Consider the following 14,774-nt stretch of genomic DNA (forward strand, 5'->3'; position numbering starts at 1 on the left):
CAGAAAATATTTCATTGACACGGAGGAAGATCACGTTGATGATTTTAGCGACAAAGAACGTCCACCTTAAATATAAGTATACATCTTTATTTCGACTATTCTAAATTATTTCTAACTAAATATCTCTACGGGAGATATTAGAATTGATTTTACAGCCTTTACAAATGTTACAACTATGGGAACTAATTTAGCGTTGTGTGTATAAATTTAGCATTTGTTTCCTTTACTGCAATATTCTCAAAAAGGTTGTCCAACTCTATCTACAGTGATTGCTTCATCCACATTAGCATTGATTGTGCATCTTGCATTGCAAATTCCTCTTTTTGTGCATGTGTGGTAAATTTTGGTTCCATTCTTACTTGCAGAATTATAACGGTAACTTTGGTTTTTCATGGATTAGAATTTGTTTTTCCATGTGGGAAGTAATACAGTATGTACCTACCATATTAAATATTCTGTTGTATGCTGTGATAAAGTAATAACATTTTCTGAAGTATTGTTTTATTATTTCCATAAATCCTTTACAATAATAAAATAATGTACTGTTATATCCATGACAATTTTCATTCCAAATACCAGCATACAATTAATGGGGGTAATTAGAACTATACTTAACATAATGGACATTCAAAGGACATGGACATTATGAAAGATGGACATTTTGTTACTGAACATACCAGATATCTCACATAAGAGTCATCAGGCGCCTTTACTCTAGTGCTTTGGAGGAAATTTTCAATTTGGATTTTGTAATGTTTAGGTAGAGTCAGCCGAAACAAAGACCCCTCATCAGGTATGTCATGTGCCATTCGTTGTGAACAGAAAATATTGTTTCTCACTGCAAACAAAATGTTATTTGAAGTGTAATTTGGTGTGCCTAATCGATAGAACAGCCTCAAACGAGTCCATTTCAATACTGTGTTCAGAGATAGTTATGGACGGTGACACCACAATGGGAAGAATAGTTGGTATTTCCAGTAGCGGCTGACTGAGACTACAGTATGACTGTAGTGTGGAGACAGCATAGCGCACTACAAGGCAGTGCGACCAGGGAAGCTGTACTGTAAATATTCTTGAACAGAATATCGTACTAGGCTGATTTGAGGCTGCTCTATTGAATTAGCACATAGAATTACACTTTAAACAATATTTAGTTTGCAGTGAGAATATAAATGATGTTTCCCAGAGATCCTGAACATACATGACGTACAGGATGAGCCGTTTTTGTTAGGGTTGACTCTACCTACACATTACAGAAACTAAATTGAAGATATCTTCCGGAACACCAGAGAAAAGGCACCTGACGACTCGTAGGTGGGACATCTAGTTATGTGTACATTGGACATGTATTTTTATGGACACAGTTTCTAATGGGCTTTATAAAAAGTGCACATTCTTTCTGTGGACCTATCAGCTTGGAACAATGATGAGACGTGTAGCCATCCTAAATTGACTTTTTGTGATTTTCTCACTGCATCTATGGGCAAGTATTGGACTAGTATCCAGCAAACAGACCATGGTTGCTTCCTTCTCAATCCTACTTCCTATAAATTGCTATTTCACATACCTCAGCCATACTAATCAGAATTGAGATAAATAATATGTACACTATATTGTTGACCACAATGTCTAGTCTCCTTACATGAAGCAACAAGAATATAAAGCTCTCTTTTAACAAGTGTATTTCTCCCCTAATTTTTTAATTTTACTTTTCAATGTTATTTTTTTTTTTTTTCTTTTTTCTGTAAATACCTTTATTTGATGAAATCAAATGTGTTGCCAGCTGAGATATACCTTTTCTCATTGTTTTCTGTTCTTTCTTCCTAGGTATTCATTAACTGGATACCAAATGGTTGGATTAAACTGGTTATATGCTATGCATAAAAAGCAGCTGAATGGCATTCTGGCAGATGAAATGGGCCTGGGCAAAACTATTCAGGTGATTGCACTTCTGGCTCACCTTAAGGAAATTACTTTTGTTGAAGAACCATTGTTACATCTCATAGTCGTGCCTTCGTCTACACTTGGTAAGGAAAAAATGTATATATTTAACATATTTATTTTACTCCTTAAATTCAAAATTAAGAAAAGGAGACAAATGATACTGGCATTTTCCAAGAACATTTTTGCCCAGCCATACAATTGGCAGCAGTTCGGGGGTAGCTGTGACAATCGAAAAGAACTGTCGGAGCTCTCCCTGAACATAACAGCCACATTCATGTTTCCACTGCTGCAATTATTGACACAGAGAAATTGAAAATAAATCTAGTATATGATCTTCTCTTCTTGAAATACTTTGAAGCTGAAGCCTTCTTCAAAATGTAATATTGCTTTGGACATTTACATTTCTCCTATATAATATTTCCATGAATAGGGAGCATAGACTTCACAATTTTTTTTGTGTTTTCATTTGATGCACTAATTTATTTATTTTTTGCTATTTTTTTTATGTTGATGCACTAATTTTAATCTTACATGAACAGGGCTTTAATGCAAGATACTAGAGAACCTCTATCCATAATAAAGTTCAGTAGAGTTCTTGATCTGGTCCGACTCATTGGCTGAATGGTCAGCGTTGAGGCTTTTGGTTCAGAGGGTCCTGGTTTCGATTCCCAGCCAGGTGGGAACTTCAATCGCCTCTGATTAATTCTTCTGGCCTGGGGACTGGGTGTTTGTGTTTGTCCCAACACTTTCCTCTTCATATTCACACAACACACTACATTACTAACCACCACAGAAACACGCAATAGTGATTACATCCCTCCATATAGGGTTGGCATCAGGAAGGGCATCTGGCTGTAAAACAGGGCCAAATCCACATGTTACACAGTTCGCACCCGCGACCCCACAGGTGTGGGAAAAGCGGTAAAAGAAAAAGGAGAAGAGGGTTCTTGATCTGTAAAATGAGGACACAGCACCATCGTGATCATAGTTATTTTAATCTCCGTTAATTTGGCATGATGCTATAAAAGCATAGAACCATGCTCAGTCATTGTGACAGTATTCCAGTTTCCTACAACAGATGTGACACTTCTGAACATTGATTAGGTGAACATGACTAATGGAAAGGTACACAAATGTGAAAAATCTTAGTTATATATAGATATATAGGTACATAAATAGGAACACATGATACTGATAACCACATTGACATGTCAGCATCAGAAGAGTGACTAATAGAAAAGCAAACCAGAAAAAAAAACATAAAAACAAACAAGGACAATTTCCACATCTTCAAATAGATAGCCTTCTCATCAGCCCAAATTTTTCAACATTCACTTCTTCTCAGTCCGTGGCAAGCTCATTTCTGCTTCCTAGCATCATCAGGAGGATAGACGTCATCTTGACAGATCTTCAATCTTGACGTGGAAAGTGTGGAATAAGAAGAAAGCTAGAAAAAGACAAGAAAAGGGAAGGGACAAAAAGATAAAGGTGAATACAGGTGGCAAAAATCTAGGAACACAAGATAAACTAAACACAAAAGGAGAAAAGGAACCCAATGGTTTATTACAGGTATGGAAAGGAACACGCAGATTGTAACTGGGCCCATGGGAGTAATACACATATATTATGTATAATAGTGCCACTGAAAAATCTAAGAATAGTTTCCCTCGAGTAGTAAAATTTATGCAGTGGAGTAACAATCAAATTAAGAATGGAGGCCGTGGACTTAGAAATCTCCAACGAGCATTGCAGAGTTACAAGACATTGGGCAAAGGGAGTATGCTACATAACCTGGAAAGTTAAAGAGAAATATACGAAGGAATAAGGGACATAAGTGAAAATAGATCAGAAACCAGTATAAGATTTAAAAATAGATATATATATATTGAAACAATAAATCGAACCTCTGACAATTTACATGAAATGAGAAGTATATAAATATAAAATTTTCCCAACCACTTACACGGATTACAAATTCATATATCAACAACAACAAAAAAAGAGATAAGATATGCAAGAGAAAGAAAGGAAAAAGAGAAGATGCCGCAGGAAAGGAAAAGGGCAAACAAGGAAAGAATGAATACTGTGATAAAAAGAGAAATCGAGACCGACAAGAAAGGGAAGATGTTCAGTTAGCAAATTCGAGTACACCAGCAGAAAGAATTATCTGAACAAAATGCGAATACAATATCCAGGTCACCATTACTTCAGTTATCCCACAGATTAACACTAGGTAACGTAGTTCTACAGCCGAGTAATCACCAAGTAGTTTCATAGAACCAGTTTCACAATATTCTGAAGCACTGAACGAATAGAAGTACGTGTACAATAGAAGTCGCACAGTTGCCAATACACCACACGCACATTTCAAAAGAAAGTTGTTACGAAAGGTCGTGAATGAAAAGTTTTAAATCCAAAAAGGGCAAGTGAAATTTCGGCCTGGAAATGCTATGCTCCCAGCTTAATTTTGCAGGCAAAGTCTATCCCAATGCGATTAAAAGTATTTACAGTAAAGAAATCAGTTTGTCATACCTCATCTTGGAACAAATTAAACTGCCCGCACATGAAGTCTTCTGGGCACATATAATTAAGGACGAAGTTGACGTAGAATGGTGCTCCCTCCACACAGGCCTAAGTCCATCTCAATGTTTCCAGAGGAAGGCCAGGTATTTATAGTGTGGAGTAGAATGAGAAATATATCTGGAAGATTCCAGAGATTAGTGAAGCATGCGCGAATAAACCAGGTGGTCACGTGACGTCAGCCGGCAAAAAGGAAGTTAGTTTATCGAAGATGGTGAAGATGAATAGAGTAGAGTTCATGCAAGGTATGAAGTATGCAAGTTCCAGTTGGAGAAAAATGCAGTTATATCATGATGAGGGTAAGTCCATACTAATCGTAGAAAAAAGGTTATGTGCGTGGCGAGTTTCATAACAGTAGTTGCTGATGAAGTGAAGAGTCCGTTACATTATCCGCCGGGCACCAGAAAAAAAATCCAAAGGATTTTTTTTTTTTTTTTTCTTGTTGGTTGTTATTTGGTAGTTGCTGTAGTAGTAGTTGAAGTAGTTGATATGATTGAAGAGTGAAGATTGCTGGGAGGAGACGAAAAGCCGAAGATACAGTTGGATGGCGACGGCGAGACGGCCCCAGGAACAGCGATGGAGGGCCCTTCCAAAAGCTGGAGCGGGGGTCGACGGCAGCCGCAACAGTATATCAAAAAGGAAAGGTACTGCAAAACAAAATAAAAGGCGGCAGAAAAAGTATCCAAACACAAAGAACATGCGTAGTCAGAAAAATAGGAAGACACACAGAGGTAGGGGAAGAAGAAGAAAAAGGAAAGGGCTAACGCGTTAGCAAGGGGAGAAGGGAAGGAGAGGAAAGTAGTTATAAATAGAAATATATACATAGATATATAAATGTAAATATCACAAACAACAATAAAAATGAAGAACAATTTTAAAAGAGAGAAAGAAAATGGTTGGGAAGCATATTTACACTCCCATTACAACCTGTGCCGACTGGGCTGGGAGGGAGACTGGAGAGACCTGTGTGGAGGGGGGGAAGGAAAAAAAAAAAATCCATAAAGGGAGCAAAAGGAAGTGATGAGGTAGACAAACAACAAAGAATAAGAAAAAAAACAAAGAAAAATAACACTGGGAGCAGTAGACATTTCCAGACTAGAAGCAGAAAAGAGAGAGAGAAAAAATTTTTTTTAGAAAGAAGAGGTAATAACAAGAGAAGGAAAACACAGGGCAAAGAAAAGCAAGATGTGAAAGTTCAAGAAGGATGAAATCGCTTGAGCTGACTCAGATGAAGTTTCTTAGTGTCGAACAAATCAGTCGTAGATTGCAAAAATACAGTGACAGGGGTAGGGAAAGACAAAATACGGTATGGACCAAGCCATCGAAGAGCAAGTTTAGCAGAGGTGGCATTGATTGCCGAGCTGTGCGGATGATTGGCAACGAGGACTAAATCGCCAATTTTAAAGTTTGATGGCTTATGACGAGGATTATAAACGTTTTTGTGCACTTGTTGAGCTTTTAGCAATTGATTAAAGGCGTCTTTCCAGAGTGATGAAGAGGATGGCTGATCAAAAGATTCAAAAAGTTTGTGTAAATCCCAATTTAAGGAAAGAGGAGTTTGAAGATCACGACCAAGAAAGAGCTTAGCCGGAGTTTGAACAGTAGAACTATTGATGCTGGAATTAAAGGCCAACGCCAAAGAGGAAAGATGAGAATCCCAGTCTTTCTGAAAAGAACTATGAAATATAGATAAAGCAACTTTAAGATTACGGTGGTACCTTTCCACGGTGTTGGACTGAGGATGGTAGGGAGAAGTCAAAAGACGTTTGATACCCAGTTGAAAACACATATTAAAAAAGACACCGGAAGTGAAGATAGAAGCATTATCAGAAACAATATTAGCTGGCAAACCAGTAATAGGAAAAATTTGTTCAGTGAGTAAATTGATGACAATCTTGGTAGAAATTTTACGTAAGGGTCGGAGGACTAGAAATTTTGAAAATGCATCCAACAGGGTGAAAATATACAAGTTGCCACGAGAAGACCGAACAATAGGTCCAACTAGATCAATGAAAAAGGTTTGGGCAGGGTGAGTAGGTGGAAGGGCAGAATGAAGACCAGCAGACTTTATATTTAAAGGTTTAGATTTTTGACACAATTCACAAGTGTGAACAAAGTTGCGAATAGACTTACGCATTTGAGGCCAAAAGAAAAGAGAGGCTATACGGTTGTACGTTTTGGTGATGCCGAGATGCCCACCTACAGGGGAGGAGTGATAATATTGCAAAATCATGGGTTGAAGAGCCTGTGGGAGCACCACTTTAGGAGAAGCTTTCTTGGTGGGTTTGTAGACCAAGAGGTCTTTAAAAATAGTAAACGGACCCTGGTAAGAGGGGTCAGATAAAGATTGTTTGAGTTGGATGCAGAACTGATCGGTGAGCTGATGCGACTGACAAGATTGAAATGAAAGGGGAAAATCTGTTAAGGAAAAAACAGCATTAACAGAGGAAGGTGAAGGCAACATAGAGACATTCAGGGGTAAATCATCAGTGGTACTAGGCTGAGGAGCAGAAGTGTCAAATAAACGGCTAAGAGCGTCTGCTACAGAATTTTCAGAGCTAGAAATGAATTTAAGGGAGAACTTAAATCTGGACAATCGCATGAGCCATCGGCCAGTTCTACCAATCTTAGGTGCATTGTGCAATAACCATGAAAGGGCCTGATTATCAGTCTTTACAAGGAATTCTTTATGCTCCAAATATTCAGCAAAGTGTTCGATAGTATTTAATAGGGCCAGGGCTTCACGTTCAAAGATAGAATATTTCCTTTCAGTAGGAGAAAGAAGTCGACTGAAATAGGCGATAGGTAGAGGGACATCATTCACAACCTGAGTTAAAACACCAGCAACAGCAAGATTAGATGCATCAGTATGAATTTCAAAAGGTAGGGAGAAATCAGGAAATTGAAGAATGGGAGCATGCATCAAAAGAGATTTAAGCTGAAGAAAGGCATCCTGTTGAGATTGAGTCCAAGTAAACGGAACATTTTTACGTTTCAGATAATTGAGAGGCTCAGCAATGTGGGAAAAGTTAGGGATGAACCGGTGATAGAAAGAAACCAGACCTAAAAAGGTGCGCAATTGTTTGAGATTTTTGGGAGGTAGAATATTAGAGATAGCAGAAGTACGTTCGGGATCGACGGCTACTCCCTGAGGTGACACAATGTGACCTAAGAACTTTATAGAAGTTTGAGCTAGGGAAATTTTAGAGGGGTTAACTGTCAGACCAATAGAACGTAATCTGGAAAGAACTTGGTGGAGATGAGACATGTGGGACTCAAAATCTGGGCTAAAGATTAAAAGATCATCAATATAAGGATAGAGAAATTTGTACTTGAAATCTGAGAATAAAGAATCTACTAATCTCTGCATGATTTGTGACCCCAAGTTCAATCCAAAAGGAACTTTTGTGAACTGAAAAAGGCCATTTGGGGTGATGAAAGCAGTAAGCCGACTGCTCCGTGAGTCCAAGGGGATTTGGTAGTAAGCAGAATTGAGATCTAAAAGAGAAAAATATTTAGCTTTAGAAAAAAAGTGGAAAGCGTTTTGCATTTTAGGAATAGGATAGGAATCATAGAGGATTTTGGAGTTTAATTTACGGTAATCAATTACCAGGCGCGAAGAACCATCAGGCTTGTCGACAAGAAATGCCGGGGATGCGTAATTGGAAGAGGACGGAACAATAGTACCATCCTGAAGCATTTTGTGAATAATGTCATCCATTTTTGCCATCCGAGGAGGGCTGAGATGGTAAGGAGGTGAACGAACAGGAGTTTGATCAATTAAATCAATGTGAGCCTGATAAGTAACCACAGAGCCTAGTTTATCAGTGATAACATCAGCGAATTCAGATTTTAAGGCATTAATTGCATCTAGTTGGGGAGCAGTGGCATAAATATGCTGATGACTGAAGACGTGGTTCATAGGGAAATCAAGGGGGTCCACCAAAGGAATTTGAACGTGTGGATTGAAAAAAAATGAGATAGAAGCCATAGCAGTATTATAAATAAGGCCAGTATGAGCAAAAAAATCATAACCGAGTATGACAGGGAGTGAGCAATTGCTAACTACTTGAAATTCAAATGGCCAAGAAAATTTAGAAATTTTAACACAGTTTTAGTTGACCCACAATGTCAAGAGAGTGCTGAGATATGGAGAGACATTTGAGGGTAGAAGGGCATAATTGAAGATGCGGATGTATTTGTAAAAGTTGCTGGAAAAAAGAAAAACTGATTAGGGAAATGACAGAACCAGAATCTAATAAGGCTAAGGAGGGAGTATGTAACTGTACAAGAGTATAGGACTGTGATTGAGTACCAGAAGAGAAAGCTGAAGAAACATGAGGCAGATTTTGCCCATGAGGTCGTGAGCTGCCTACTGACGACGGGAAGTGAAGTTTCCCAAGGAAAAATTGGTACAATCGCGCGCTAAGTGCCCTATAGCCTGACACCGATAACAACGGAAACGAGAGACATTACCCTGAGAAGGTAGACGAGTGGTAGAAGGTGTGCGAATTGTTGAAATGTTGAACTGGGGAGGTGGAGTGGAAGAATAATAAGAAAAGTTGCTATGGGTATTTAGAACATCTAGTTGAGCGATACTGTAAAGCTGAGGAACAGTAGTGGGTGGCGAAAAGGGATTAATGATTTGACGGAAGGCTGGAGAGGCATAAAATCGAATAAGAGAAATGATTTCCTGGGGATGTTGAGCAATAGCTAACACATCAGAATAGCCGATGATGGAGTCAAGATAATCATAAGCCGATTCATCGGGACGTTGATGACGTCTGATATACTTGTTACCGAGTTGTTGTCGGATCTCATAAGGCAAAAAATAAGTGTGTAAAACTGAACGAAAATGAGCCCAATCGTGAGAGGACTTCATATATTGAAGCCAAAAGTTACTAAGATGACCAGATGTTTTTGGGTAAAGCAATGAAAGCAATTGGGAAAACGGAGCTAAGTCAGTTTGTAGAAATTTGCGAACTGAAAAAAGCCATTGTGTCAAAGTATCAGGATCAGTAGACTGAATGACTGGTACCTGGTCAAGACATTTAGTGAGAATATGGAAATTAAGTGGTTGATGTGAAGAGGGGTTGTGATGATATGGGGATTCATAAAAATATTGCTGAGAAGGAGATGGTGGTGGAGTTCGCAAATCAGGAGTGTAGTGCTTTGCTGATTGAGTTTTGTCGACAGAAGGCGGAGGTGCCTGGTTAAGTGGAGGTTTCGACTCGGCAGTAAAAAGAGAAAGATCAGGATAGAGAGGGGTGTTAGGTGGAAGTGGGGGTGGTAGAGATTCAGAGCCTGCACTGGAAGAAGCTGTAGTAGTAAAGGTACAAGATGTAGAAGTAACAAAAGGGTTATAAGACAGATTAGTAAAGGGATTGGGATCAGAAAAATTGAAATGAGGATCAAATGAAATATCACAAGTATCGGAAGCATAGGGAGAAAAATTGTCGGAGAAATAAGCCATGTTGAAAAAGAAGAGAAAAAGAAAGGCAAAGTCTAGCGAGGTGAAATACTAAACCACCCAAGAAAAAAATATTAAGCAACTAAGGCCGTAACAAAGTGGAGATTTAAAGTAGTAATGGACTACACAATTCGGGTTTATGCTGCGATGTATACTCTGCTACCATGTGTAACTGGGCCCATGGGAGTAATACACATATATTATGTATAATAGTGCCACTGAAAAATCTAAGAATAGTTTCCCTCGAGTAGTAAAATTTATGCAGTGGAGTAACAATCAAATTAAGAATGGAGGCCGTGGACTTAGAAATCTCCAACGAGCATTGCAGAGTTACAAGACATTGGGCAAAGGGAGTATGCTACATAACCTGGAAAGTTAAAGAGAAATATATGAAGGAATAAGGGACATAAGTGAAAATAGATCAGAAACCAGTATAAGATTTAAAAATAGATATATATATATATTGAAACAATAAATCGAACCTCTGACAATTTACATGAAATGAGAAGTATATAAATATAAAATTTTCCCAACCACTTACACGGATTACAAATTCATATATCAACAACAACAAAAAAAGAGATAAGATATGCAAGAGAAAGAAAGGAAAAAGAGAAGATGCTGCAGGAAAGGAAAAGGGCAAACAAGGAAAGAATGAATACTGTGATAAAAAGAGAAATCGAGACCGACAAGAAAGGGAAGATGTTCAGTTAGCAAATTCGAGTACACCAGCAGAAAGAATTATCTGAACAAAATGCGAATACAATATCCAGGTCACCATTACTTCAGTTATCCCACAGATTAACACTAGGTAACGTAGTTCTACAGCCGAGTAATCACCAAGTAGTTTCATAGAACCAGTTTCACAATATTCTGAAGCACTGAACGAATAGAAGTACGTGTACAATAGAAGTCGCACAGTTGCCAATACACCACACGCACATTTCAAAAGAAAGTTGTTACGAAAGGTCGTGAATGAAAAGTTTTAAATCCAAAAAGGGCAAGTGAAATTTCGGCCTGGAAATGCTGTGCTCCCAGCTTAATTTTGCAGGCAAAGTCTATCCCAATGCGATTAAAAGTATTTACAGTAAAGAAATCAGTTTGTCATACCTCATCTTGGAACAAATTAAACTGCCCGCACATGAAGTCTTCTGGGCACATATAATTAAGGACGAAGTTGACGTAGAATGGTGCTCCCTCCACACAGGCCTAAGTCCATCTCAATGTTTCCAGAGGAAGGCCAGGTATTTATAGTGTGGTAGAATGAGAAATATATCTGGAAGATTCCAGAGATTAGTGAAGCATGCGCGAATAAACCAGGTGGTCACGTGACGTCAGCCGGCAAAAAGGAAGTTAGTTTATCGAAGATGGTGAAGATGAATAGAGTAGAGTTCATGCAAGGTATGAAGTATGCAAGTTCCAGTTGGAGAAAAATGCAGTTATATCATGATGAGGGTAAGTCCATACTAATCGTAGAAAAAAGGTTATGTGCGTGGCGAGTTTCATAACAGTAGTTGCTGATGAAGTGAAGAGTCCGTTACAAGATGTTGGCTTGTGGGTCCTTTCCTCTAAATTGTTAACAGTGCCAAAGCTTGTTATTTTTCTAGAAAAAGTACCATTTTATTCTTTTGGGTAAACTATTCCAATGTTAATTATTTTAATTCGCTTTGTTAGTCATAGAAAAAGTTAATTTTTGCAATATGGTAAGTGAATTGCTGATCATTGATTTTGAATCTAAACTTTTCTGGCATGTACTTTTTATTTTGGAGTGCTTGATGTCAGTGCAGATAGAACAATGGTGTCATCATTTGTACTTTTCATAATGTAGAATTATCTTATCATTTATTCAGCATCGATGGCCATCTGTAGATTTTTTTAGGGCTGTGTCTAAGTTTCACATTGGTTCTATTTTCATATTTGTTGTCATGTGTTTCTTTGTAACAAATGTAAATTATTGCGTCTTCCTGGGTTTTTTAGAGCATTTTTGAAGTTTGTTCCAAAAATGTTCAAGCTCCTCTGTTATAGGTTATACAGATCCAGATAAAACGTTGCATTGTGTGTCTTGCAATAAATCCAAAAGGTATGGTACATTCAGAATCAAAATTTTATTTTATGTTCGTTCTCTGGGATGGATTATGTTATCGTTCCATGTACATTATGCACAGGTTGCTGACATAATTAGTACCATCACGCGAGGAACACCATGGGTCGCCTTTACTTGTAGGTCGTACCACTATGTAAGGAATACAATAGGTTTGTGATTAGTAGCAAGCAACAGAGGGTAAATCAATATGGGTTTTACAGTACCTGTAATTAGTACCACTATATCTGGAACACCACAGGCTTATGTTGCCTGTGATTAGTACCATTCTGAGAAACACCACCACAGATCTGGGCGTTGCCTGTGATTAGTACCACTATATGAGCAACACCGTAGGTCTGTATTGCCTGTGATTAGTACCCACTATGTGAGGAACACCAGGGCATAGTACGAGTCCCTGTAATTAGTACGCCTATGTGAGGAACATCATGGGTTTGCATTGCCTATGAGTGGCGCCGTAATGTGAGAAACACCATAGGCGTGCATTACGTGTGCACATTACATTACCTGTGAGTAGTGCCACACTGTGTGGAACACGTTACTCATGAAGAGTATTGCTACATGAGAAATACCATGGTTCTACTTTCTTAGCGATAAGTACCATTATGAGCAGCCGTTGACCTGGATTTTGGACTCCTTTAGACAACAAGCATCATTGATTCAGGATTGTGCTTTGGAAGCAGCCCCTTAGTCAGTATATACCATTGTTTTAAGATAGTTTCTGGGAAAGTGGGGCATAATCATTTTTCATCGCCCTTTTTTTTTTTAAATTCTAGTCAGTGGATTAATTTTGGAATTATTTTTAACTTTCATTATATTGATCTGGATCCACTGATAATTTTAAATTCATATTCATCCATTCATTCTTTATCATCGCGTTTTGAATTCTGGCCGGTGGATGAATTTTACAGAGGTGCCAATTATTACGGATTGTCCGTAATTATTACGGATTTCACCTCACGATTATGGAATTACGGTCAAAGGGGAAATTATTACGGGAAAGCTGACATTATCAGGAAAAAATAATTTTCTACGGAAAAAAAAGGAAGGAAAAAGGCTCGAAAAGATTGAACATTTCTCCTAAATCTAGTTGCTTTACGTCGCATCGACACAGATAGGTCTTATGGCGATGATGGGACAGGAAAGCGCTAGGAGTGGGAAGGAAGCGGCTGTGGCCTTAATTAAGGTACAGCCCCAGCATTTGCCTGGTGTGAAAATGGGAAACTACGGAAAACCATTTTCAGGACTGCCGACAGTGGGGTTCGAACCTACTATCTCCCGAATACTGGATACCGGCCGCACTTAAGTGACTGCAGCTATCAAGCTCGGTTCTCCTAAATCATCCTCGTTTCGATGCCTCTGAGCTGGCAATGATAGTTATTCGATCGTGACTTCCGTTTGCTACCCATACGCGTTGTAAAATTCATTGTGAATGAAGGAGCTCCGGCGCTTCTCTTCTGCACTATAAATCTGTATATATAAAATAAGAGTTTTGTCTGTACATTGCCCAGAATTTGAAAAGAATGGGATTTCGGTATCGGTCATGTCCACAGTAACAAGAAAATGCATTTTTTTACTTTTCCGTAATTTCTGTCTGTCTGTATGTATGTATGTATGTATGTATGTATGTATGTATGTACACACATCACGAGAAAACGGCTGAAGAGAATTTCATGAAAATCGGAATGTAAAGTCGGGTCATGAACCGCTACAATCTAGGCTATAAATTATTTTAATCACGCTGAGTGAAATGGTAGTTTAGGGGAAGGCCTGAAATTTAATTCTCAAATATTTATGTTATTAGTGGCCGTGTCTTCATGAAAATCGCTAGACAAAGATGGGAAATAATTCGCTACAATATAGGCTATACACGCTGGGAAAAATGGTAGTTTAGGGAAGGCCTAAAATTGAATTGTCAAATATTTATTTTATAAGTGGTTGTATCTTCACGAAAATTGGTATGCAAAGTCGGAGAATAGGCCGCTATAATCTAGGCTATCAATAATGTTATTCGCACTGAGTGAAATGGTAGTTTAGGGGAAGGCCTGAAATGTAATCTGTATATATAAAATAAGAGTTTTGTCTGTACATTGCTCAGAATTTGAAAAGAATGGTATTTCTGTATCGGTCATGTCAACAGTAACAAGAAAATGCATTTTTTACTTTTCCGTAATTTCTGTCTGTCTGTCTGTCTGTCTGTCTGTATGTATGTATGTATGTATGTATGTATGTATACGCATCAATAGAAAACGGCTGAAGAGAATTTAATGAAAATCGGTATGTAATGTCGGGTGATGAACCACCGCAATCTAGGCTACAAATTATTTTATTCACGTTGAGTGAAATGGTAGTTTAGGGGAAGGCCTGAAATGTAATTCTCAAATAAGTTATTTATGTTATTAGTGGTCGTATCGATAAATACTACATAACTAACATAACTTTAGTTATGTCGTAAGTTAGTAGTAGTTATGTAAGAAGTTATTAAATTTCCGATCACTTATGTCTTATACATTGTTACCGTACCGCATATAATCAGAAATTTCATGAATTTGGATTTTCGTTACTAAGTCTATATCAGCGCCGAGTCACGAGAAAATGGGTAAACAGAATTTAGTGAAAATCGGTATGTAATGTCTGAGAATAAGGGACTACAGTCTACGATATAAATAATTTTGTAGG

The 14,774-nt window shown here is 38.1% G+C and overlaps 1 protein-coding gene across 1 annotated transcript in view; it reads left to right on the plus strand.

Annotated features, from left to right (window-relative positions):
• The window catches only part of Etl1 (SWI/SNF-related, matrix-associated actin-dependent regulator of chromatin, subfamily a, containing DEAD/H box 1), a 308,851-nt gene that overhangs the window by 126,386 nt on the left and 167,691 nt on the right, over nt 1–14,774 (plus strand). Inside the window, exon 8 of the mRNA XM_067139725.2 lies at nt 1,828–2,027. Coding sequence (XP_066995826.2) covers nt 1,828–2,027 — 200 coding nt within the window. The remainder of the gene's footprint in view (nt 1–1,827; nt 2,028–14,774) is intronic.

Source organism: Anabrus simplex, chromosome 2, assembly GCF_040414725.1.
Source record: "Anabrus simplex isolate iqAnaSimp1 chromosome 2, ASM4041472v1, whole genome shotgun sequence".
In the NCBI taxonomy this organism is placed as follows: Eukaryota; Metazoa; Arthropoda; class Insecta; order Orthoptera; family Tettigoniidae; genus Anabrus; species Anabrus simplex.